This window comes from Lathamus discolor, chromosome 3 (assembly GCF_037157495.1).
Source record: "Lathamus discolor isolate bLatDis1 chromosome 3, bLatDis1.hap1, whole genome shotgun sequence".
Lineage (NCBI taxonomy): Eukaryota > Metazoa > Chordata > Aves > Psittaciformes > Psittacidae > Lathamus > Lathamus discolor.
The window spans coordinates 134,815,739-134,838,849 of record NC_088886.1 but is presented as its reverse complement, the minus strand read 5'-3'; the positions used below and the strand labels follow the sequence as shown (position 1 = coordinate 134,838,849).

Below are 23,111 nucleotides of genomic sequence, written 5' to 3'. Positions count from 1 at the left end.
AACTCAAAATTCAATCCTAATCTGCCACCTTCGCAATCACATTACTGTTACAATCAGCTTATTGAATTCTCCAGCTTAGAACAACAAAAAGATGTCAGAATTCATGTCAAACAGCAAGAAAATGTACTGTGTAGATCTTATTTATACACATGCACACTCACATGAAGTCTTTAACTGAAAGGATCACTTCTCCCAGTTGATTACTTATTTCCCATAATCTCATGTGTCCATAAGAAAATGGGGTATATACGCTTTACTGTCACAATAGAAACTCTGCAAAATATCTCCTCATTATTAAGTGTGTAACTATGAAAAAGAGCACAAGCAAAGTCTCATAGGTACTAAAAGCCGGCATCTAAAGCCAAATGTTAAAGCACTTGCATCTTGCCTATTACAAGGTTTCAGTTCTTCATATTTATAAAGTATGTTTTAATTCTGTTTGGTACTACACAAAAGAACATAGTTTTCAACTATATGCAGTATAATTTATATAGATGGTGCAAGAGCAAAAAAAAATTAAGCTTAGACAATCCTAACACCTCTAATACAACACTGCAAACAAAACCAGACATTTCAAAATAGTGTGCATTTTTTAGGATTAGATAGGCAAAACCTATGATTTGATTTGCAAAGTTCACTTCTACATTATGCTGGTGATGCCTAACACCCACCCCTGCCCTCTACATGCTACAAGGCTGTCTCTAGACCTTTCAGAACCATTCTGGCAGATTTTCTGAATCTGCATATTCATAGCTAGATTTTTCATTTACATTCCAACACAAACAAAAGCAATAATCTTTCAGTGAAATTCAGCCCCACACTTTTTTTCTCATTATTTAGATGTCTAAACATTCTGCCCAGTGGTGTCTACCTAACATTTTAGGGAAATCAACAAAGTAAACTCCATCAGTCAGTGTAATTGTATGCAAAACTTGTAACAACTCATCTCATCAAGAAGAAATACATCTGGAGAGATATAAAAAAAAAAAATATCGAAATTACAGATTTAATACACATACGTGCCCACAAAAGAGGGAACAGAGACTGCTTTGCAATGTTATCTATAGCAGGCATTATGAAGCTTCCAGTAGAATGAAAAACTATTATAAAGTTGATATAAAGAATTACCAATGTGATGAATAAAATCAGAGTTTTTTGATTTATGAAAATAATTTTGAGAGTGTACATAAACTTCTATGCAAATATTACTACATATTTATGTTGACTGCATGGCTACATAATAAATCTAAAATAATATTCAACATTACATTATTAGTCATTAGATATTAATATCAGTCATTAGATATTAACTACTTACTATTAAGAGCCATGATATTGTCTGTTCCTGGATGATGGAAGTTTATTCCCATACGCCCTGCAATGTAAATAAAAGGTATTTTCAATGTTTTTCTTTCAAAACTGACATCCAATAATATGAAAAATTGCTAAAGGGGATGAATAGTCAGGATAGTTCAATCTTCCATCTACCGAAGACAACTTTCCAAGAATACACATTTACAATATTTAACATTGCAGTGCCTTTATTATTATGTACTTAAGATAATGAAAACCACAAAATGAACTATGAAAATTATTTTTTTTTAATACAACCCTTTGCTTGTACTAGCAAAGTATTATGCTTACCCTTTCAAGACAAGGCCTCAAAGTTCAACCTTGCTGCAGTTATGCCATTTACAGTATGCTTCAAATAACAAATACAGTATTTCAAAACCTCCACTTAATTAGTAAAAATAAATCACTGCTTTCCATACTACCTGTGATACCAGGAGCTCCCAAGTTAATGGATTGTTGGAGACACAGTGCTTACACTAGTTTTGTATTATTTCCCTAAGAATGTGCTATTGCTTACTACTTGAGGTAAGACACTGGGTTGGAGGGACCACTGTCACGGAGTACATTCATATGTACTCTGAAAAATACTGATTTTTGACCTATAATATGGGACTATCATATACAGAAGGTCCACCACGACTTCCAAATAAATTCTGCCTGTGCCAGTTTCCAGGAGGCTGGAGAGATGAAAAACAGTACCTATTTTCTCAAGTGAGATCTAACAACCGAAAAGATGGCTTAACAAGATCTCTAATGACTTCGGGAACTGGAAGTAGGAACAAATTCACACGTGGTTACTTTGATTCAAAAAAGACAGTCCCCAGAAATCTACTTTTACCATCAAGCCAAGAAATGGGACAACTATATTAACTGTTCAGATTAGTTTTAGATACTATTTAACTGAGCTGAACTGTTAAAAACTTTACCTAAAGAAACTTCATAACAGGACTTTAAGTAAACACCCTCACCTGCCGGCAAATCAATCTGAAATCTTTAACTGGTTTTAGTCCTTGTTTCAAAAAAGACATAGAAGGATCATTATAGCCACATAAAAATTATTTCAATTAAGTAATGTGAGTAATTTAAGTTACTTGCAAATGTTGTTATCCATTTCATACGCTGCCTCTATCTCTAGATTTGTGGCTATGGGAGGTCAAGACCCCCAAGCTATACTGAAGAACCAATATACAAGTTAAGTTCCTGTACTTCTGCAAAACCCTGTTTTAGCAAAAAAGCTTCTGGAAAGCAGAACTAAAGCCAATCTTCTCAAATTAGTTCCTATCAATAAGTTAAAGCCTTCTATTTCCAGTCACAGAGACTGCCGTGATGCAGTTAATATTCCTTCTGAACAGATTCAACATGAAGTTTCAGTACAATCGTGGAACTAAGTCACAAGCAGTTTAAGAAAAACAAATATGCATTTTCTGCACATTATAATTTTCTCATTCTTTTAGAAAAAAGTGCCACCACATTAAGACTATGAAGCAAACAGCACCTCCAGAAAGAAGTGGGGTCAGAAAGAAGGTAAATAAAACCTCAATTTTTACTTTCCAGTTCCTTGAACAAAGCTTTTTAAAGACATCTTCATTAACTACTTCAGATTTCCTAATGACAGACAAAATTCTCCTATACGCTTTTTCACATTAATCTGGCAGAAACATTAAAGCTGCTGTCATTTCAGTTTATATAAGCTTGTGCTAAAATATTTCCAAAATCTTGCCAGATGGACATTAATTCCCTTTTCCTTAATAGCATATTAATAAGCATAAGGTTACAGGTATTACTTGTAAAGAGAAAAGGTGTATATATAATAATCTATACTTGTAACTAATACTTGTAAAAGGAAAAAAAGAAACTGCTATAAAAAAAATAAAGAGCAAAATTTGAATGCCTAATGCTTGGATGGGCTCTTCTGTTTTCCTTTGCTGAAGCTGAAATTCTGCTGTTTGACCAGCTTCAGAAATAGAATCGTATCTGTGACATCTGGGTTTGTTTTTTCATCTCCCTCCAGGCTGTCACTGGACCAGGTGCTGCTTATGTGACATTTTGTCACCTGCCCTTGGCCTGCTATTTTTAAACAGTTCTTGTCAGCTATCTTTTAAGAGGAGCAGAAAATACAGAGCAGCACAAGCAGAAGGACATGTTGCCACACTGAGCTAAGCAACAGTATGGGATAATTCTGTGCATCTTCAGAGGTTCCCCAATGCAATTACATAGAAACAAATTAATGGGATGCTTTCAAAACACACCTGCATTAAAAGCATTCAAAACAGACCGGTAATGCACCAATCATAAGACATTTAGTTACCAATAATTATATAGCCTTTCATATTAGCTACATTTTAATATCCTGCTGTTTGAAGCAAATTCTTCCATTGAAAAAGAGGCCATATGCAGATTACAGAAGTGCATAATTATCTGAGGAACAACAAGAGAGCACAAAAAGGAAATTATGAATTTATTCATTTAGAGTTGCAATGTAAAACTGTGAAATGTAATTAAGAATATGAACTTTCAAGGACATATTTGGGTTAAAACCAGTAATTATTATCAGAAAACAATTTTAAGAAAAGTGCATGTATGTTACCTGGACCTTTACAAAGTCTATATAAGCACGTATTTCTAATGACAGCTTTAAAATGGAATCTCTGCATTAAATTTCTCCTTTTTAAAAACCTTAGACACAATAAGCAGAAACACAGAGAGTTAACAGCACAGAAGTTATGGACTCCAGCACTTCACTGAAGTCATAAATAGGAACTCTTCCAGTAACAACATCCCAGTACTTGTATTCAGTGTACATCTGCCATTTTCAGTTTGTTATCTTGGTTTCATAACTACCTACTGAATATATTTTCAATTATGTGCTTTGACAACACACACTGATATTACTGCAGTTGGGCTGCAATAACAATCACTCTTTTACTTACGTCTTCTCAATCCCCAATTAAAAAAAATAATAATTAATCCAGTTGTATAATTCTTGATCTTTAAACGTTTCAGAATATAAATAAGAGCTTAGCGATTTTTGTATGGACCAAGCTGCTCTTTCGCATATCTTATGTCATTAAATTCCTTAAATTCTCTCTCGCAGCAGCATTTGGAGATACTTTTCTCACTGGACTGCCTAAGTGCTCTGCTGCATGTCCAATATCATGCTTGCCATGGCTGAGAGCCCAGTTCCTTCCTAGAGCACATGTCAAATATGTGCATCTTCTTTTCTGTATTATACTGGAAATAAAATGATGTTAAATGGAATTTAACTTCACCTCATTCATTGTAGAAGAGAGTAATGATTTTGAAACAATTCTGAAATCTTCCCTAGTAATAGTACCTCCTTTATCATTCTTGTCTATCTAATTATTTCAAAATTGGTGCCAACAAAATGCATTACAAAACAGCAACAGTTATTTAGACGGATAGGTAGCAAGTGGGGTAGTGCAAAGATTAGACACACAAAAATGTGTGAATATCCAAGGAAGACCAGTATTCCCTCAAACATCTGAAACAAGATGATTATTTTGACCCATATGTATTTGGGGGTCTAGTTTACAGCACAACCTAACACCTCCTCACACATACACCCATACCCTAAAACCATGAGTCTTGGCTCCACGATTCACAAATGGCACAAGATTCAGAAGCATGAAGCATGTGTGTGTATATGCATGGATATGTGTATATAGGAATTTTAACCACTGACTAGACCTCAGACTACTCTCTCTCCTATCCTTTCAAAAATAGACACCTGAAAGTGATGCTACATTAACTAACATAAATGCCCATACATGCTTCTTAAAACATTTGAAAAGCAAGAACTGTGTAAGTGTCTGCATAAAGAATTACAGAAATAAAAGGTAACTCCCTGAAGAACCTTGTTAGTTCCCTCCCTCCCTGGTTATTTTTAAGTCTATCTGCCATATGTTCATATCCATAAACACCTACTTGGGACTTAAACATTTTTTACACCTTACCATACTCAGCAGAACAAAAATACTATTGTTTGCCAGAAGGGAAATACAAAGCACTATTACTGTGTTTATACCTACATATTTTTACTGTGCAAGCGCATATTGCAACAGTATGAACTAAAGTATATAATCATCAGCTAGAATAACAGCTGATAGCAATAAAGCTTGCCGATACTTCTTCCTATCAGTGACTAAACAAATATATACCATCAGTAAACAACCTATAAAACGTAACAACAAATACACTACTATGAAATGCACTCTTCATAAGTAAATTACATTGCTCCAGTAAAACACAAAGTTCTTGCATATATTTGAGTAGTGCAAACATTTTCAGTTTGAAAACAGTTACATTTCCAAAATATTAGTACTTCAAATGCAACACCTGATGAACATGAAAAGAAAACTGGTTTTACTTGTAAGGGGTAGACAAGCGTATGTACACATATTCCCATACTATATATAGTTCTTAATCTTTACTCAAAAGAGCAATATTGGTATTCTTATTGGCCAGTTTGGGGGGAATAAACCAACCCAATATGATAGAGCTTTTCATTAGCAATTCATTCTAAAACATACAAACCCTCAAACAGTAGAGAAGCAAGAAGAAAAAAGTATACAAATACATGAAAAAAAAAAAAGAAAAAAACTGGAAATAAGGAGAAAGAAAAATTGGTATCTGCTACCACCACTCCTTAAACTAAACAAAGCAAACACAAATCCCCCACCAATCTTGTCCAAAAGAGATTCAGCAGGTCAAAGACAAGGACAAGCTGGGTGCCAGCAGCAAATTAAGAAGCATGATCATCCTACATGATCACGGAAAAAAGCACTTAATTTAAGAAATATGAACCATTTAATGGCCATTTTGTACTGAATTAAAAACCAAATCCAAAACCACACACACACACACACACACACACACACACACAAAACCCACAACAAAAAACTAAAGAGGATTTTCTTAAATAAGCAGATTCAGATTGATAGAAAACAGAATATATTTCCTGTAAAAGGACTGGCTTGAATGGCCTAATTTAACAGAGATGTGCAAACATCTGTCTGCTCATGCTGGTTTTCATGTGCATTTACAGAAAGGTGTCTGATGAACACTGAGATCCTCAAACACTGTCACAGTGCACTTTTTCTAATGACAGTGTTGCAAAAATCTCTGATTGGGGAGCACCATTTCTAGGACTGAGATGACAACATTTGTTCTATTTGCACGACCTTTGTGTTCAGCTGCTGACTGCAAATACAAATACAACCTGTTCACCTTCACTTTTCTCAGGTCATATCGCAAACCTACTGCTTTGCTTAGAGAGAGCTTGTGAACAATTAGAGCTGAACAAAATCTGTTGGCATGCACTGAAGTTAACTGAGGATAAAGATGAAAAAGTTCCATTCTATATGTATTGTATGTATCTATATGTATTATAATATTGTCTAAACTGCATACAACCTTCAAACACTGCTGTCAAACCTCATAAACAATACAGTTAAGTTAAAGGTAAACAGGACATATTAAATTTTACTTAGTTTTTATATGACCTGATACAGTCTTTACAATAGTTAAAAAGTAGTAACCCCAGTAACCTCAAATATTTGCTGTGCAAATATATGGGTGTCCTTCATATTAAGTATTGAAAATTTAGATAAAAAGTTTCCCCACAGATGCTGTTTCCACTTTTGAACTGTTGCATATTTATATTCAAAGTCTCAATCTCAGAATAATACTAATATAGTCAGGGAGGTATGTACATTCTACTGAAATGACATAATTAACATATATTTTATGTATCCTTCTACAGTAAAACATCCACTAGTTTTAATAAAGCCTGCTCCTGAAATTCCTGTACCTGTGTTGTCTCCAAATATTCATACTTGAAGATGTGTCACATTGATACTTTATGAAAACCTCAGATTTTTTTTGTCAGTTGGGGATTTGCACATTATGAAGTTTGTTTCAATTCTGATTTAGAATAAACCCCAAATATTAGTTACCTTCTGTAATAGTAAATTTAAAACAAGTATTTCAGACATGATTTCTCTTGTCAATTTAATCTGAATTCAGTTTCATGACCTATCAGTAGCACATGTGCATAGCATATGACCTAACACAGCTGAAATATTTTATTTGATTATTTAAAAATAGAAGAAAGGCAGCTGCTAGTTACTACTGATCAAAATATTTTTTATAGATCAGAATGCCTCTGTTTGTGTTGTAATGCAATACTTCGACATGGATAAACATATTGCAACAGTGACATATTACACCATAGACAGGAGACACTTTGATGTAGGAAAGAAATGTTTTAGTCAGTAATAAGTAGCATCTACTCAAAGTTTTTCTGATAATTCAGTTCTACCCTACAGCATTAGGTAGTAGTAGTACATACATACCAACAAGTTACAAAATACACCCTTTACTTGCTAAAGCAAAACCCTCTCCCATGTTTTTGTAGTGTATGATATATTTTACTGGCAACTCAGAAAAGAAATAGGACAGTTCCGGAAGAACATTTTAGAAGACACTGCACTGTTCTGTCACATAGGCCTGGTTATGCGACAGGGAACATAGGGAAGAACCAGATACCCTTGGCCGTGTGCAGTAATTTGTCTTTAATAAGAAGTTCAACAATTCCCTTATTGCACTTTTTTTTCCTCCTTTTGAAAGAGGAAAAGGATTTATGAGTATTGCCTCAAGGAAAAGAAAGCTGTTGAAGCTGGTCTTGATGGCAGAGAATGCAGGTAAGGAAGTCTGCCTGTCTTGGGAGAAAAGAAAATGAGGCTTCCTTTTTAATTCTTTATTACGTTCTTTAGATCTCAAAGAACGAAAACGGCAAAGAGTTTATAAAGTTACACAGTTCCCTGACTAAAAGGACAGAAAGACAGAAACCTACAGCAGGGTACCCCTATCTTACAGAAAAGATGAGAAAAAAAAAAACCTGTTTTAGGCAAACAAAGTAAGAGCTGACACTGAACAGCTTCTCCCAAGATGGGACTCAAGATAACATGCAACATGGATAGATAAGCTGGTAATTTATCATAGTCCAGAAGTCCCAGAGCTAGGTATCAAATCTCTCTTACTGCAAGAAACACCCAAAAAAACCTAACTGACCCTAGCTTTCCTAGCTGGAGAGCACCACGACTGCCTGCCAATCAGACTGAGTTAGCACTCACTCAACGTAAGTAACTCAATATTGCAAGACTGAGGATCAGTTATAGTTTCTGCTGCACTAACAATCCTTCAGCCTTTCTCTTGTTCCACACTTGAAAGTAACACTCCCAAAAAAGTTGCTTAATCATATGCCCTCTCAAGGCCAAGTGGAGCATGCTTTTAAAAAAGTGACCTACTCTGGTGACCTTAAAATAAACTGAATTTCCATAACCTTCAGGACAAAGTCTGATCACATCTCAGATTCAGGGAAAGTATGAAGCTTCAACTACTATGAAGAAGAGGACAGACTCTTCCTCACCCCTGAGTTTCTTCACTACCTCCCCACTGAACAATGCAGAGCATGAGAAACTTATATCCCACAATCAGATGAAACACATCACAGAAACATTTTAATTTGGTCTTCACATTAGAAACTGTTACTGTTAACCCCCATCCACATTCTAATCTAAAGCCCTTGTGTATATATCCAAGATAATTACTTTTTGTTTCAAATATCTGCTGAGATATGAGTAGGCACATATGCCAAGAGGGACTATGTTCCAAGCAGAAGTTTCAACCTTCAGATAAACCACCTGCAATATTTTACTAATGAATACATATAAGCCAGTACTTCTAAAAATACTCATTTGCTGAAGACTTTGTTGCCAGCAGCAGGCTGAAATGATCCTGAAATAGCTGCACTGGCTTTGTAACGTGCATTGGAGGCTCCAAAACATGCATAGCTTTTCTAGAATTAAATCTTCCTGTGTTTTCAAGATCAGAGGTTTTTCATACTCTTTTCACCCCTTTTGCTTAAAAATTTGGATAGTAAGTACAAGGCCAACTGACATGCAAGTGTTGTTAGCTAAAATTGTTTGACAAAACAAGGCTTGTTTACCAAAAGGTGAATAATTTAAAAGGTTACTTGAAAGCCATCTCATTTTGTCTGATCACTTGTTAAACCAGGACTTTTGTGGTACTTTTACTTTCCATCTACACAAGAAAAAGCTGCACAAAACCTGAGAGACAGTCACAGATGCCAGCAGAAGGAAAGATTTAAAGGGAAAAAACCCCATACCTAGTTTACTATGAAAGACAAAGAAGGTTAAATGAAGAGGAAGTGGCTCTGAGAGTTGGTTAAGTTAATAAGATTCCAGAAAGAGCAGCTGAAATTTTGCACAAGGCGCATCAACACAGGAATGTCTAGAAGGAACTGAAAAGGAAAAAAAAAATAAAAATAAAAAAATCAAGCTGAAGTACGTAACAATGACTTTAGAAATGAGCAAAAACAAGCAGGTGCAATAACTTACTTTCACAAGGTGATTACAAACTAAAACATGCTACTACTTTAAGGAGGAGAGCCACAGGAGAGTGGGGTAAGAAGAAAAGCAAGAGAGCTTAGAAGACAAGCTTAAGTGAAATCTGAGCAAGGTACAGAGAAGGACAGCAGCTGAAAACCTTCTGCATCTTCAGCAGAGAAAATTGGAGGTACAGGGAAAGAGTCAAGACCAATTTTTCATGGAAAAGGCAACAATAAAATGCAAAAGGAAAACAACTGGAAAAGTGTATCAATGTTTGCAGAAGAAACAGGTTTTTCTGCAAAGAATTCTGTTGAAATAGTAACACTGTTTAATAGTAACTGTTTAATACAGAGGGAGACAGCACATCTTGGAAGGGGGAATTAATATCCTGGAACAGTCACTGCTATGAATGTTGCCAGTCATGCTGCATAGTGTGAAAACAGGAGGAGAGGAAAGTGCACAGTATGTCAAGGCAAAGCTGGAGGTTAGCAAAGTAAGCTCTGCAGTCAGAGAGGAGGAAAAGAAAGCAAGACAGAGAATTAACTACACCAATGGGAGAAAAGACAGCTGGGGCGAAACAGAGAGAGGTAACTAACAGCAAACAATATTTCTCCAACAGTTACTGGACTGGAAGCTGGAGGAGAGCTAAGTAACAAGGCCAGAAGGCCAAAACCGGTGAGCAGCACTGAGTGAGAAAATGAGATAGTTAAAAAGAGCACATCCAGGAAGTGACAGAAGCGTTTGTTAGAGCAAAAATAGAGCTAACAGTTCCACAGGCAAATGGAACAAATAAACTCAAACTTTCAATTAATATCCAACTCTTCGGTTTAATTTTTGAGCACAAACAGTTCCTCAAATACTCATTTAAGGTAGGCAGTTCCCTACATAAATTGTTAACCATCTAATAGTAGAGATGAAAATATTAAGTTTGCTTTGGAAAGAATACTTTCCTCAAAAAGTAAGATACTTTACGAAACCAAGAATTTCATTTCTACTTCATGCAAAACACCAACAGCATTATGACCCACAGGTGCAGCTGTGGAATATGCCACTTGCGACACTTATAAAGGATAGCTCAGCTGAGTACTGGAAAGTATTCTTGATATAATGACCCAACAACATAGAAGAATTAAATATTTTTACCCATTATTATTTTATGTGCTAATATTCCTATTAAAAAATAAATGGTTTTAAGGAAACAAAATTGCACTTAGATGATGTTAAAGTCTTTTTCTAGACTCCTACTTTTCTAATCCTCTCTCATTTTCTCCCACATGCAGGTTCATATGGAAATTCAGTCTCTAAAAAAACAGTCTCTATTTGTATATTTAAATAAATACAGATTTAAAAACAACATGAGAGTTTTAGCTAGAATTAATAGGATAAAATAAACGCTTAAATATAATTACTAGACATTTTTTTTTTTTAATTTTTTTTAAATACCAGCTATATGAAATATATCCAGCAGAAATCTCAGGTCTGGTTTTTGTATGTTTCAGGTAAACATTATTTTGGAACTAAGGTCAGAATAGACATGAGACAGTATTTCTTGCCATTTTAGACATCTGAATAATGGCTAAAGACAGATGAAGCATACAGCACAGCAAATTTCAAGGTAACAGTGGAGAGCACCAGCTTAAAAGAACTGAGAGCACAGCATCCAGTTTAGTATGGTTGTAGGAAAAAAAGAAACAAAACCCCGCCAAAAAATCTGTATCCAGAAAGACAATGAAAAAGGCACAAAACCTTAGACCAAGAAAAATTATTTTTCCACATGCAATATGTAAATGGGGAGGGAAGCAAATGAGGCAATCATGACATCAGGAAAGTGTGTACATAAGCATTAGCATAGCCACACACAACTGGATTTCTTCTCTATCAATTCCAGTGTCCTGACTCCTCAGTGTTTCGTAATATCTATTTCCTTCGTATACGGCTTAGTATTAGCTACCATTTTCAAAGTGAGCCAAGAATGCATATAAGCAAGAATGTCTACCTATTTTTAAACTTAACCAATGAAAGAATAAAAAGAGGAGTATGCAGGTCAATCAGGAATATTTGTTCATTGAAATGTTGCCACCACCTTTCACTATTCAATATCAGCTAAGTATTAGAAATGGTTTGTTTCATCTCCAATGCCACAGCTGGTAGAACAAACACAGTTTAGTAGCATAAATAATCAAAACTCTTCCAGCATTTAACAACATCGTAATAACTTTTGGTTCCCCTAACAGTTTGAGATCCAAATTAAGATACTTACCCCCACCCCCAAAAAAAAAAAAAAAACCAACAAACCCTGAAACATCTGTAGAGAGTGACTGTTTTAGAACCCTGTATACTACCTGATGATCCAAAAGTAAGAGTCACATTAACTTTGAATAAGATATTGAAGAAACAATTGGACTTCAGTTTCACTACACCTTTTCTGAACTGAATGACTGCAGCAGGAGGCCCAACTGTGCAATTTGCTAATACACAAAACCAAGTTTCAGAAATGCCAGTTAGCTTTTACGATGCTTGTGCACTCACAAGAAATGTATGCAGATTTCACCTGATCTTCCTACAGTACAGATGATTATCTTAAGATGGGAAAACAGAAGCTTTTCATAACTGACAACTCATTCATTAGCAAAAAGTTTATAGCGAAACTGAAAAGCTGATTTTTGTTTAAACACCAAGCAAGCATGGACATATGAATATTCCTAACCTGTAAAATGATTCCTCCACATTATATCAGCGAAACTCATTGGTGGGCCACTGGGAGGGTAGTGTTTACCTTTCAGAGGCTCATGATCAGTCCTTATCATATCCATTAAGGAATTTTCCAAAGAGTGCAAGTTAAAAGTGTCATAGGGCCTATTCCGGTCCTAGAAGAGAAGCGAAAAAAAAAAAAAAAAAAGGGGACAAGAAGAAAAGAAACTGTTTTAGAAAAAAATCATTTTCTAACACAGGCTCATTTCTTATTTAATAAAACTTTAGCATCCAGTTCTACATTTCTTCTTGATAGAAATTTTATATGACAAAAATAATTGATAAACACAAGCCTACCATTGTGAAACTGATACCATTTCATTTTGCAATTTTCACCAGTACAGCTATGCAGGAAGCTTTTTAATAGTCTTCAAAATACACATACAAACAATAGTTAATTCTAAACATTATCATTTAAACAGGAACTTAGACATAAAGCAGTAATAATATTTACATTTGAGAAGTTAAACTGTTTCAGAGTTCAGAGATTTTTGTTTTGCAGCTTCATCATCTGCATCACAGTGTTCCCTCCACATCAGAGCAGAAGCAAGCAATGCTCAAGATGCCAGCAGGAACATTTATTCCAGAAAGTACCAAGCAATTTTTCAAACATCTGAAACGAATCTCAAAGAGCTAAGGAAAGTAGCCCAGATGCAAAACAAAACAAAAAGCAAGCTAGGATATGCAACACTTTCATAGTAGGGCACTCAAAAACCTGAGCAAGGGTTGATTTGTATTCAAATCTTTCATTTTAAATTCACTGTAGTTCTGCTTCTAGTTTTTAATAAAAACCAAAACAGAAAAAGAACAAACAAAACCAAACACAAAGAAAACACCCTAACAAAACACAATAGACAAAAAAACCACGACCAAACAAACAACAAGAAACAAACCAACTGACCCACAACCAACCTTTAGCAGGCCTATGAAAATAACCAGTTTCAAAGGTCAGGAACAATGCTATAGAGGGAGTCATCTCTTCATGCCCATGTACCCACAATACTGTACACAATGGGGGAGCATAACACAACAGCCCCTTGTAGTCAGACAGTTTCTAAAAACATTAATTTTCTTATTCTTATCACTACTATTAAAAACAGTAAAGAACAAGTATCTAAAAGAGCAGTTTTTCTTTCTATATTGTAGTAGGCTACAACTAATCAAGAGTGGAATAACATTCTACTGTGCAAATTGAAACCTTCATTGTAAAATGCTCCCAAAATTATGGAAAAATGTTTTCCACATACTGGTTTCTTCAAGATAATATTCCTGCTTTAAAGAATACAATTTAAAAATCCTCTGACAAAAAGCAGCAGTATCCACTGAAAGTGTAACAAAATTTTTGTCTTAATATAATTTCTCTTGAACCCTCTTTCTTAGGTTGTCTTTAAATAAAACTAAAGAAGATAATAAGTTCACTGATATAATTAAGCTTTCTTTTAATACTCCTGTTCTGGAATTCAAATAAATGCACGTTAAGTTAGCTGCTACAGAAAGCTCCAAAATACAGATCATCTTACCACAAAAATCTCATGTTCCCACAGTCTGCCTACTCTAAACTCAAGATTCAACTTTCCTTCTCCAACATGTCAATTTTCTGTAAGTGAACTAGCACTATACTCTTCACACATTTATTTCATCTATTTAGCATTTTTTTGGCAGTCAAATATGATGTACAAAGAATAATACTTGATTTCTGTTAGAAGCTATACTGAGCATTAAAGTTGAAATGAGTTCACTGATTCTCAATTTTCATTGTTGATGATTTTTAAGTTTTCTTCAGCTGCTTAGAATGCCAGCATTTGGATGCTGTATTTAAAAGTGTACTTGTTCATCTATCCAAGTGCGTCAATACATACCGAATATAGAGTCAAATTGATGCCCAGGAAATCTAAACAGATATTGAGAAAAGAGCCCTCCAAAAGAAAACAAAGCAATGTGTAGTATAAGGCTTTGTTTTATTTCATATTCACTTCCTTAACAAAAATGCAAGGCTAGATAGAAAAGAAAAAGTATAACTTAGATGTAAAAACATGCAATTCTTGTGCTATATTAGTGACTTGATCAAATAGGATCTAGATTACTCCCTCAAAACAAGAATTGTCTTTTTCTATTTGTTTTTTAGAAATACATTTTATGTACCTGTACTGTGAATACAGGAGGCCAGGTGTTACGGTACTGAAGTAGGGCACCTTTCTGAAGAAAAAGTATGACAGCGAACATACAGTTTATATCATAAATAGGAGTGGGGAAGTATTTTTCAGTTAGATCAGTCCCCTGATCTGGCTTACTATACAGCTGTAGCAGAGCTGAGCTGGCAAAACCAACACTTGCTGGAGAGCAAAAGGGCAGGATTGCTGCTTTTGCCACAATGATAGTTTGTTCCAGAGTCAAACATTCCAGAAATTACAGTCTTAGAGGTCAGAAGGAGTGAGTTCAGAAGAGGACACAGCCTGCAAATTGAATGTAACTGTCCTTTATTAACATACGTATGTTATATTTTAAGTATGCCAGTATAGCAGCAAATCCCTGGGAAATCCTACTTTGTCCTAAAACTTCCAACAGAACTGTGCACATGGACACGTGAAAAAAGGGACAAAAAAATCATGGCAACAAAGGCAAGGCTATACTGGATAGATTTGCTAGAATGCAGGATCTTTCTAACCTTGTAAGGGTCATACAAACCTGCAGCATTATTAAATTAGACCCACAACGGACACAGGAAGATCAAATGATTCAACCCCCTTTACTTAGGCAATTGGAACACTTCCCACTACAGTACTTGAGCACGTAAGTACATAAATTTAGTAAACTAAAAGAAATTTAATAAAAGAAATTTAGTAAACAGAAATTTAAACAAGAAATTTAGACAAAAGATTTTTACAAATATGTTGTGACAAATGCAAGTATAATGCATGCTGACTACAGATTTTGTAGTGTGGATGACAAAATGAACAAGTCAGAACTAACATTCTAGCTCCTAAGTAAAAGGGGCTACTACAGTTATTCTTAGTAGCTTTCACAGAATCACAGAATCCCAAGGGTTGGAAGGGACCTCAAAAGATCATTTAGTCCAACCCCCCCGCAAGAGCAGGGTAACCTACAGTACATCACACAGGAACTTGTCCAGGCGGGCCTTGAATATCTCCAGTGCAGGAGACTCCACAACCCCCCTGGGCAACCTGTTCCAGTGCTCTGTCACTCTTACAGTAAAGAAGTTCTTCCTGATGTTAACGCGGAACTTCCTATGCTCCAGTTTACACCCATTGCCCCTTGTCCTATCACTGGATATCACTGAAAATAGCCTAGCTCCATCATCCTGACACCCACCCTTTACATATTTGTAAACATTGATGAGGTCACCCCTCAGTCTCCTCTTCTCCAAGCTGAAGAGACCCAGCTCCCTCAGCCTCTCCTCATAAGGGAGATGTTCCACTCCCTTAATCATCTTTGTGGCTCTGCGCTGGACTCCTTCAAGCAATTCCCTGTCCTTCTTGAACAGAGGGGCCCAGAACTGGACGCAATATTCCAGATGCGGCCTCACCAAGGCTGAGTAGAGGGGGAGGAGAACCTCTCTTGACCTACTAACCACACCCTTTCTAATGCACCCTAAGATGCCATTTGCCTTCTTGGCCGCAAGAGCACATTGCTGGCTCATGGTCATCCTCCTATCCACCAGGACCCCCAGGTCCCTTTCCCCTTCACTACTTTCCAGCAGGTCAACCCCCAACCTGTACTGGTACATGGGGTTGTTCTTCCCCAGATGCAAGACTCTACACTTGCCCTTGTTAAATTTCATCAAGTTTCTCCCCGCCCAACTCTCCAGCCTGTCCAGGTCTCGCTGAATGGCAGCACAGTCCTCTGGTGTGTCAGCCACTCCTCCCAGTTTTGTGTCATCAGCAAACTTGCTGAGGGTGCACTCAGTTCCCTCATCCAGGTCATTGATGAAAATATTAAATAGCACCGGTCCCAGCACCGACCCCTGAGGAACTCCACTAGTCACAGACCTCCAGCTAGATTCTGCGCCATTGACCACAACTCTCTGCCTTCTTCCTTTCAACCAGTTCTCGATCCACCTCACTACTTGATCGTCAAGCCCACACTTCCTTAGCTTATCTATGAGGATGCTGTGGGAGACAGTATCAAATGCCTTACTGAAATCAAGAAAAACTACATCTACCGCTCTACCATCATCCCTCCACCTAGTCACTTCCTCATAGAAGGCTATAAGGTTGGTCATACATGACTTCCCCCTCATAAAACCATGTTGGCTGTTCTTAATGACCCCCTCATCCTTGATATGCCTAGTGATGGAGTCAAGAATAAGTTGTTCCATCACCTTTCCAGGGATGGAGGTAAGGCTGACCGGTCTATAATTACCCGGGTCCTCCTTCTTGCCCTTCTTATAGATTGGTGTGACCTTTGCCATCTGCCAATCCTCAGGCACCTCGCCCGTTTCCCACGACTTACCAAAGATGATGGAGAGTGGCCTAGCAATGACCTCCGCCAGCTCCCTCAGCACCCGTGGGTGCATTCCATCCGGACCCATCGATTTACAGATGTCCAGATTGCATAGCTGATCCCTAACCCAATCCTCATCTACCAGAGCAAACTCCTTTGTCCTGACTCCTTCTGGGGCTATAGAAATCTGGGGCCCTCGGGGAGAGTCTGCAGGAGTAAAGACAGAGGCAAAGAAGGCATTCAGCACCTCTGCCTTCTTTATATCCTCTGTCTCCAGGGCACCCACTTCGTTCAGCAGTGGGCCTATATTGCCTCTTGTGTCTTTCATTTCAGTAGGAACTCATTTGTACTCGGCAGATTTCAAGATTGTTTCCTAAATTCAGCAATTTCTTCCAAGAAGGCTCGTGCTTCAGCACACACATGCACAGGATAATGCTTCCTTATTTCTCCACATGAACAGGCTCTCCTGGTTTTGTGAACTGATACTGTTCCTTTTCCCAGATCTGCCTTTTGCATTTTTTCCACAGGCTACCAATATACTGCCAAACAATCCCAACAACAGAAACAATTCGTAAGAGTTCTTAGTAGCACACGAGAACTTTGCAAGGAAGGTCTTCACCTAGGACCATGAATGGAAATAAAAATATAAAATACAGGATGATAAAGCAGAATAAAAAACCTTGGGAAGAAGTTTCAAAATCCAGCAAGTCTGGAAAATCTGCTGGGATCACCTAGGTAAGACCATGATCCTAAGACCTACTTAGATAAACTACATTATGGATAAAAGAGACATTTCCAGCTACAAGGCACTGCCTTTGGCTACACAGCAATCACTAAATTAGCAAGAGATTAAGCCCAGTCCATCCATGTTGGACTTGACTTTTGCTGTGTATAGACAACAGCTCCTTCCTTGTTAGCTGCTAGTGTATATGGCAGCATATTTTAGTTCTTATGATACTCTAGTCTTGAAAAACAGCTTAGTAATAATAACTCTTAGAGAATATACGGGTCCGAGAACTTTAAATCCCAGGCCTTTGGCTGTTACCTGTATGTTCATCCATGACACAGACTTCCTCAAAGTGCATAGCGCAAAGTTAAGCATAGTGAAAAATTACAAAAGCACATGCAGGATCAGATTTTTGAAGGATCGCAAAACAAAATGGAGCTTTAGTTGAAGTTTACCTTCGAATACCTTACTTGTAAAAATGTCACAAAATACAGTGTCTATAATCTGTTAATTTAAAGACTCCTAAACAGTAACTCTGCCAAAAAAGTTTAGAGTCAATACGCTAAAGTACAATGAGAAAATACAGTAATTTGCATTTTACACTTTTATGCATATGTATTATGCAAGTCTTTAATTACACAACCATAATAATTTTTCAGAGGTCTCCACTCTCCATCCAATACACATAATGAAGCAGGTCCAGCAATGAATCAAAACAGTGATTTGAAGAGGTCTGTTTATCTCTAGGCTTATTCCAGGAGACAGCTGAGGTGTAATCAGTGTGTCAGCAAATCCCAGGAGGAGAAAAGACATTCTTAAAGTTATCTTACGTATGAAACAAAGATTACTTAACAGTACATTAAGTATGTAATTGACATGTATGTGTACCATTTGAAATCAAAAGAACTTTTTCCCTTTTTCATACCCTGTAATGTGGTGTGCTTTGTCCTGCCCCCTTTAGACTCACAGCACGGGCATGTAAGGGCAAGGCATACCTAGCATTACTTCAGTTCCCTCCCAGTAGATACACAAACCATGTCTTTATTGGTAAGAGGGACAGGTAAAGAGTGAGAAAATAATATGACTACATTATGAATGACAAAGCCAAGACCAGATCTACAGCTAGGGCCATAAAAGGTATTAAATGGACCTTAATACAGCCTGTATTCCTCACTATATTTTTCAGCTTGAACAGGTAGCCCAAAGTAATTGGAGTTTATGAATTGAAAGAGGAAACAATCAACATATCCCATAGCAGAGACATCGGAGAACATGCACCTTGCTCTAAAAACTGAAGCTGTGTATTTGTGTTTTGTCTCTGCAGAAGACTATGGCAGCAGAGACATCTGACCATTCATTAATTCAGCTACAGTTACAAAGTGAAAAGTCTTACTCTGAGAAGGTATGTCAGGAATCTGACACATGTTGCCCAAGCCTAGCTATTGTCCATATTCAAAATCCTTAACCACGCATTTTTGAATGCATTGAATCTTTGTTGGCATGGTCATCTGCATCTGCAGCATAAAATACACACTGAGCTGCGATACACCTGATCTACCTATTTTTCAGTATGTAAACAGCAAGACCTCTGATACCTAGACCCTTCTATAATGTACATTTTCCTGTGTCTATGTATTTCAGTCCATCTGCTAACTGACTTCCTATTAACTTTCCAAGCATCCTACATTCTTAACAATATTCTCAGTTTCAGTAATTTATTCCAGTGTTCTAGATTTTCATGCTGCCCTACATTTAAGCTTCCTGCACCAGTGTGCACAACACAACACAACCCTGCCAAGCAACAAGATGGCCTCCACTCACTGAATATTAACTGTTTCCAGCAGGATAACAAAAACTCCAGTTAGGCTCACAGATGTCTCAGCTTTTTTTACTTACTAGGTTCTAGGATATTTTATGTAGCATTTCAACCTGAAGGAAGAGATGACATCCTGGATAACAGCTAAAACTCCTATGGCTTAAACAACTTTCCTATGACTGCAAACTTCTCCACTGTGGTCACTGCTGTGTTTCATTCTTCTGGGCCTCACATAAGCCTGGATTTAGCCGAACAGGATTGCTAAGCATTGCCAACTAAAGCTGAAGTCAATGGAAGCACAGCTTTAAATAAACAGAAGGTAAAGTGCCAGCACTGTTTTAAACTGGGCTCACTCACTCTGTTCCAGCACCTGCAGCACAGGTCAGCACTAAGAACACAAGGAAAACCAGTCTGTCTTGCTCCAACATCCCAATCCAAAGCAGTAAAAACAGCAACTGCAAGAAAAGTATTATGGAAGTTCGGCTTGGGACATGCTCAATCTGCCATGATGGTGCACATGAACGACCACATACAGCAAGCTCTAAATACTCCCTGAGCAGCCTTTAGCTCCTAGCAGCTTTAGCTATGATGCAATTTCACTTGCATTCTCAGTAAATTATGAAAAAATAATCTGTAAAAAAATAGGAAATCTGAGGAGTATGGTCACATGGTAAAGTAAAATGATCACTTTGCAAAAGAACTGAAAACCTGTAAATAGCAAGCATTACTTCCTTTGCAGCTTGGAGCTGGAATGCTGCCACCAGCAACGTGACTGACAACACAGATACATGCAGAACTGGAATAACCAGAAATTTCAGTAATTTTTAATTTGTATTGGACTTCATAAAAATATAAAATTACACAAATAAGAAGGCATAAAATGTAGATAGGAGAGAAAAAACAGTAAATTTGTCTATGCCCATGATAATGATTATTACAGCAGTTACAGTCTTAATGGAATTTTATTTTAATTCCACTTTCTTTTTTGATCTTTCCATTTATTTTTGGATAGTATTAAAACTAAGCTGGATTTATTATGTTCCTTTACTGGAACAAAAAGGGGAATGTTTTCTCATGTTCTTATTGCTCTTGGAATGACCACAGAAGAAACACATCAACTTTTCACAGATTTGTCCCTCCTCACTACTGACTGTAGCACATTTTACTTTCACAGGTGTTCATAAGTTCACTGGGCAAAAAGTGAATTTTTTTAACCTTGTTCAATGGAGCTCTTAAGAAAAACAAGGAAGTCTAATACAAATATAAAACAATATCTGATTGTCTCTGGAAGACTACAGAAGCATTATCATTTGAAGAATAACATTTCAGAACTCTAGTTAACAATATTTAATAATCTTTTCTGTGCTAAAAGATCTTTTACAGCTAACATGCAACAACTCAGATTGAATCCAAAAGCCTTGAAAATTACCTACTCAAGCAAGTTTTTCCACAAAGAAAGGTAAAGGTTGAATTCAAACTTCACCTCCTTATAAACTCTGACTGCTAAAATGTTACAAGAAAACTAAAATCTTTCAGACAAAAGTTTGCAATTTTTATTTCCAAATGAACTAAAAAGCACAGAAATAGGAAGAAATACAATAGGCTCTGTAATTCTGTATATTAGTCAGTTTATGGTTGTTTTACTTTGCAGTTAAAGATGAGATTCCCTTTTTGTACACACTTAATAAACGCTCCAAATCCTAATATACGCTCCAAATCTAAAAATGTTAAGGCTTTATACCTTAAGATTTGGCATCATAACTGCTTAAACAGAATATCCTGACTAGTTACTGAATATTCAATATTTGCTGGTAAACTGTGGCAAAGAAAGTAATAGAATTTGCATTGCCTCTTCCTAAATAAAGAAGGTAGCTAGATGGCAAACTGAGAGGAAGACATTAACTTTTTCCCTGATTTAGGCAATTCATGTTTTGGAGTTGCAGAGACCAAACCACAATATGGCCCTAATGGATACAACATTGATGGGGGGGGGGGAAGAAATGTATATGAATTTCTGTATTATACTGTTAATTTCTTTCATGAGAGCCCTACAGAACAATATCCGACTTACTGCGTTCTTTGAAACCCCCATAGCTGTTCTTCCAATACAGACTTTTATAATATGCCAAGCATATTCCTTACATGATCATTAGTGTTCTTTCTCCACCTCAGATGCAAAGAAGTAAAGCACCTAGTCAAATGCTCAAATCACCTAATGCTCAAATAGGGAACACTGTTTATTACGAGCAAAGAAAAATATAGTATTTCAAACATCTTCTTTTTGCCATCAAAACAATTACACAATGTGTTTAGAAAAACCCTCAACAAACAAAAACTCTACAACAACCAGAAAGTCAAAAGAATCTGCAAAACGGCTATTATTCTTACACCTATTACACTACTGTAGGGAATGATCAGATGACATTACAACTGACTGAGCACTCAATGACAGGATTTATGTTTATTCATATTTTGTACAATGTGATGCTCTAGATAAAAATCTGCTCACCAGTCCTGCTACTGAATGCATCTCAAAAAGCTGATGTATCCACTTTCTATTATAGTTACTGATTTCAACAATAAATTATTCTAACACTTGTAAAATACAGGATTAAAGTAGTTACACCCAAGATGATCATCAATTCACAAAAACAAGCAAGTGGAAAAAAAAGTATGTCAGCAGCAGAATTTACAAGGCCATTCATTATACCCTTCAGCTATTACAATGACATAATTTAACTGGTTCATTGGCCTGCTGTGCAAGAGTTCAACACCGGTAAGTTACCTTTGGGCTTCTACCGACTCTGTTCAGTACAATGATGCCCGTGTTTCATAGCAAGGAAAAACTGACATTGACCTAAGAACACCTTGCCAGCTAAATCAGCCCGAGTTAAGGGCAAACCTCAAATCACAAGGTGAAAGCACTACAAAGATGCAAAGACTGTGCACAGAGGAGAAGGGAGTATTGGGAACACTAGAGCACAAAAGCATCTGATCGATTATGCTTTGCAGTCTGGACCACATAATGTAAAAGACAGTAGAGACATATTGTATAAGGTAGCTACTGTCTCAGAAAGATTTACAATAGGAGAAGTCTGTCTCATAATATTATAGGACAATGAGACAAAATGGGTGATAGAAGAGAATACAACTAAGTGTCAAATAGATGTCTGAGCACCACTGTGCGCTGTCATTTACTATAACCACCACAGTGAAGGAATCTCAATAATTTCTCTGAAACAGAAAGAGTGGTTTTGTGCACAGTTACTGTACATCAGTGACACAGGATATATTGGTAAGCTTACAAAAAGTGTCACAGGAATGTTCAAGCCTTATGACAAACAAAATACTGTCCTGCCCCCAAACTCACTGTGCTTTTAAGAACAATGTGACCAAAATAATACCTAACTGGCATATTTCAAGTCAGGCTCCTGTTTCATTTCTGTTGTGCTCAGGAAATAGTGCTTTCTCAGAAAAAAAAAGTTGTAGGTGCCAGAAATCCAAAAACATATTTCAACAGAAAAGGGGTAAAACATTTCATCTGTTCATACAGGACAGGAGCTTCATCTAT

The 23,111-nt window shown here is 36.7% G+C and overlaps 1 protein-coding gene across 9 annotated transcripts in view; it reads right to left on the bottom strand.

Moving 5' to 3' along the window:
• Nucleotides 1-23,111, bottom strand: part of CPEB3 (cytoplasmic polyadenylation element binding protein 3) — a 93,669-nt gene that overhangs the window by 46,661 nt on the left and 23,897 nt on the right. For 8 of the 9 annotated variants that reach the window (XM_065671944.1, XM_065671946.1, XM_065671943.1 and 5 more), the window contains exons 3-4: nucleotides 12,493-12,652; nucleotides 1,319-1,375 (exon numbers count right to left, since the gene is read on the bottom strand). In XM_065671944.1, coding sequence (XP_065528016.1) covers nucleotides 1,319-1,375; nucleotides 12,493-12,652 — 217 coding nt within the window. The remainder of the gene's footprint in view (nucleotides 1-1,318; nucleotides 1,376-12,492; nucleotides 12,653-23,111) is intronic. The other variant, XM_065671948.1, reaches the window with a different exon arrangement.